Source organism: Lipotes vexillifer, unplaced genomic scaffold (assembly GCF_000442215.2).
Source record: "Lipotes vexillifer unplaced genomic scaffold, Lipotes_vexillifer_v1.1 scaffold422, whole genome shotgun sequence".
NCBI classification, from domain to species: domain Eukaryota; kingdom Metazoa; phylum Chordata; class Mammalia; order Artiodactyla; family Lipotidae; genus Lipotes; species Lipotes vexillifer.
In genome coordinates this window covers 3,129,043-3,132,950 of record NW_006779087.1, presented here as the reverse complement: position 1 = coordinate 3,132,950, position 3,908 = coordinate 3,129,043, and the positions used below count along the sequence as shown (strand labels likewise).

Genomic DNA, 3,908 nt, shown 5'->3' with positions numbered 1-3,908 from the left:
AATGCCATGCTGGGTCCTCCCTCCCCGTGCACAGCCCCACCAAGGACAGAGGTGGGCTCCCGGCCCTGGCCTGGCCTCTCTCTCCCACCTCTGCTCACTGACCCCCTCCCTCTGTCCTCCTGGCTGCAGTGCCTGAAACTGGAGGAAAACATCAAGGCAGCCGAGAAGCAGGGTGAGCTGGCCTTCCAGGGCGCCAAGGCCAAGCTGGCCCAGCCGGAGGCCGCCCTGCAGCAGGCCAAGCAGGACATGGCGCGGCAGCTGCGTGACTGCCAGGAGCTGATGAGCACCAAGCTGGCCCTGGACGTGGAGATCGCCACCTACCGCAAGCTGGTGGAGGGCGAGGAGAGCCGGTCAGGAGCTGGACCAGCGGGGTGGGGCTGGGAGCTGGGAGGACTGTAGGACCAGCCCCACAGGCCAGCCCTCTCCACCCCGCTCCCCGCCCGCAGCATGATTCTATGAGCCTGGCAGGCCTGGATTCATGTCCTGCCTCAGCCACTGAAACGAACTGGTACCTCGGTCCAGTTCATTAAATTCTCAGCTTTCCCATCTGGAAAATGGACCGATCATAAGCATGGCTCGCCTGTGGTGTGGAGGAGTAATACGAGCCTGCGTGCAAATGCCTGTCACAAGTTAGTGCTCAGTAAATGACAGCCATTCATGCAGGGGAAAGGGGACAGAGCCCAGAGAGGACAAGCTGGCTAGCCAGGGTCACACGAAAGGGCAGCCCAGAGCTGGGAGTGACAGCCAAGAATTGCCCTCCTCATGCCAGTCCCCAGGCCCCCAATCCCAGGGGAGCTTAAGCCACAGGCTCCCTTCACATCCCACCATTTCCTCCTCCCCCAGGATGGACTTGCCCTCAGCCACTGTGATCAGCTCCATGCAGTCCAGATCTAGAAATGGTGAGCCCGCTTGCCCCAAAACCCATGGTGGGAGGTGGACAGCGGGCGGATCATGGCCCTAAAGGCATCATATTAAATGGCTCCCAAACCTCCAGCCTGTACCCTGCCCCACCCCTTATGTTCCCTGTAGCTGCCTCCAAGTATGGCCTCTCGAGAGCCCCCTCCCGGAAAAAGAAAACCAGGGAAGACCTCGTGATCAAAATCACCGAAACCTCAGAAGAGTTCCTCTCGCAGGAGTCAGAGCTCTCACAGTAAGGCTGCTGTCCAGACCCCAGGAGCCCCACGTCATTCCCCTGTAGCAGGAGGAATATAAGCTAGACTCAAGAAAGCAGCTTGGAGCCTCTAGGTTGGGAAGGAAGGCAAACCTGACCCTGAACTAAGAAGAGGAGGGTTGGAAACAGTGACTGCTTTTCTGTGGGTTGCCAGGGATCCGACAGGACTGTCACCAGCTATTCAAAGTCACTGGGCTCCATATCAATATCTCACAGTCGCACCCTTCCAACCTCTGGCCAGAGGTTTTCCTGACTGGGTAAACTGGAATCGGGGGTCTGTTTTGCCTGCACCTCCTCGCTCCTCTGAGTCTCCTCCCCCCGACAGAGGGCTCTGAACCAAGGTCCCTCTGACCCTTTGCCCAACCCTTGCCCTAAGCTCACATCTCAAGTCTTGCCTTGCCTCTGCCTCGGAACCGAGGCGATGCCCTTGTTCCCCCAGCCCTGGCCAGCCATGGACCAGGGGCTGATGGGACTGCCTGGGCACCCTCTGTATCTGGAGTTCCTGCGGAGGCTGGGCGCTGAGGACCCCTGGCTTTCCTGCACCACCTGGGCTCCCTGGAGACCTGACAGTATTAGGGAGGGAGGGGAAGAGGCTCCCTGGGTGTTTGGGACCTGAGCCTGGACCTCTGAGATCAGCGCAGACACCTGTGCCCCTTCCCTCCTCCTGTGGGTCCCTCCCAGCAGGTCACAGTCAGACGTGGACAGGCTGCCCAGCCAGCTTCCAAGCCCCTTCTCTAGAAGCTATTCTTGCCATGATGAACTCCCTGGCGGGGAAGTGGGAAGCGGGGAGCCCACATGGCAACCGGAGATCAGGCAGGAGAACTGGACCCTCCTTTCTCCCCCCTGGCATCCTGGGGTTCACCACCTTGCCTGGGATCTGAGCTCTCTGCCTCCCACCCAGGCGTTTCCCAGCCTGAAACCTGGCTTCGGTGCACCAGGCCCTTGAGAACCCTAGCCCCACCCCTGCCGTGAAACCCCAGGCCCATTTCCCATGAACCCCACTCCTGGGCATCTCTGTTCTCTGCATGGGGCCAAGCAGCCTGGCCCTCCCCTCCTCTGCACCCACACCTGTGGGTTAGAGCTCCTTCCCTTCTCCCCCCTCCGCGCCTCCTCCCTCCATGCCCGCCCCCGTGCCGCCGGGGTGGGAGGGTAGGTGGGTCACGAAGAAGGCACTGTCCACTCGGGTCTGGGAGCTGCTGAGCCCTTGAGGTCGGGCGGGAGGGCCCCGATAACAACCAAAGAGAAATTGTGCAGCGACCCAACAGGAAGATTTGGGGCTCCTCTTTCCTCCCCTTGGCTGTCACCTTCGCGGGCTTGCAGGGGGATCCTGGCAGCTCTAGCCTGCCACTCCATAAGCCACCTTCTCTCCTTCCCTACCTGCCCCTTGCCTCACCTCCTCTTCTAGCCCCAGTTTTGATTCATTCATCTTGTTTTCCAGGAGAGGGTGGCCCAAGGCTCTGGCCCCCTCCTAGGTCTCAGGGTCCTCCAGGCCTGTGGGGGGCACTGAAGGGCTACTGACTCTCAGGCTTGAGGGAACTCGGACATACACTCATCCCTCAAGTCCCAAAAGGGTGCTGATTACTGCTTTTTCTCCGCCTATTTATTGGTTTCCAAGGGAGCAAATCCTCAGTGGGGATACAAGATATAAAAAGTATATATATATATATATATATATATATATATATAATTTTTTCATAACTTATATGTCTTTTAACTTATTGCTTCTCTTCCTGTTTCTGCATAATCAGTGCTATATATTATACTATCCGGAGAGACAACACATACCCCAGCCACCCCACCTGACTGGCTGACTATCTTGGGGCAATGCCCCCTTCTCCCCGCCAAGGGATGAATAAAGTGCTGAGATTTGTCCATGGATAAAGGTGTGTGTCTGTTTTTATCTCCCCTCTCAGGATTGGTCAGTCACTGGTCAATCAGGTTGACCACAGGACTTTGGAAATTCTCCAGTTATGGGGAAAGGAGTCCAGGGACCTAGTTATACCTTCAAACCAATGCAACTTGGACACAAAAAGTTCTCCTGCCCCACCATCCTACAAGGAGGCTGTACCGGTGTGACCTATGTTCTCAGCGCCTCCCAATATGCCCAGGCACCACGTGGCCGCCTCAGCAAGCACAGACACGGGGGATTCCCTATGTGACGGCGGTTCTCTCTCAAGCACTTCCGTCTGATTGTGCTGGTTGGCACAGCCCAGAATATTTTCTGATAGGTACAGGGCTAATCCTGCCCAATCAAGTTCGAGATCAACAAACAAGGATTGAGGGCCTTATCCAAGCCCAGCCCCGTGGTAGGACACCTACAAGCATTCCCCACCCCGCCACCTCGAGAAGCTCGCTATCAGGCCAAGAGAGGAGCTATCTGCTCAAGGTAGCCAGCTGAACTTCCCCTCCAAGTTAAGAAGGCAGGGGAGAGGGGCTTTGTTCAGGGAACCCGGGGATCAGAACAGGAAGAAGAGATGTCTCAAGGACAGGAATCTTGGGGATGAAGAAGGGCCTTTGAAGCATTCGTGTCCTGGCTCACCCACTCACTGGAATAGAGCCTCACTTTTCCCATCTGTAAAATGAGCATACAGCTTCCCTACTTACCTAAAAGGGTGTTTGGGGATCTGACAAGATGGCTGGGTTCACTCCTACCAGGAATAGCACATGTCTTGCTTGAGCACTCCGAACAGCTCAACAAAGGTAGAGGATTATTAGTGATGTCATTATTGTTATTAAA

General features: G+C 56.6%; 1 protein-coding gene across 2 annotated transcripts in view; it reads left to right on the top strand.

Moving 5' to 3' along the window:
* The window catches only part of KRT80 (keratin 80), a 21,743-nt gene extending 20,589 nt beyond the window's left edge, over positions 1–1,154 (top strand). The window contains exons 7-9 of one of the 2 annotated variants that reach the window (XM_007452341.1): positions 130–350; positions 844–899; positions 1,030–1,154. In XM_007452341.1, coding sequence (XP_007452403.1) covers positions 130–350; positions 844–899; positions 1,030–1,154 — 402 coding nt within the window. Of the gene's footprint in view, positions 1–129; positions 351–843; positions 900–994 lie in introns of both variants that reach the window. The other variant, XM_007452342.1, reaches the window with a different exon arrangement.
* Positions 1,155–3,908: the final 2,754 nt, after the last annotated feature.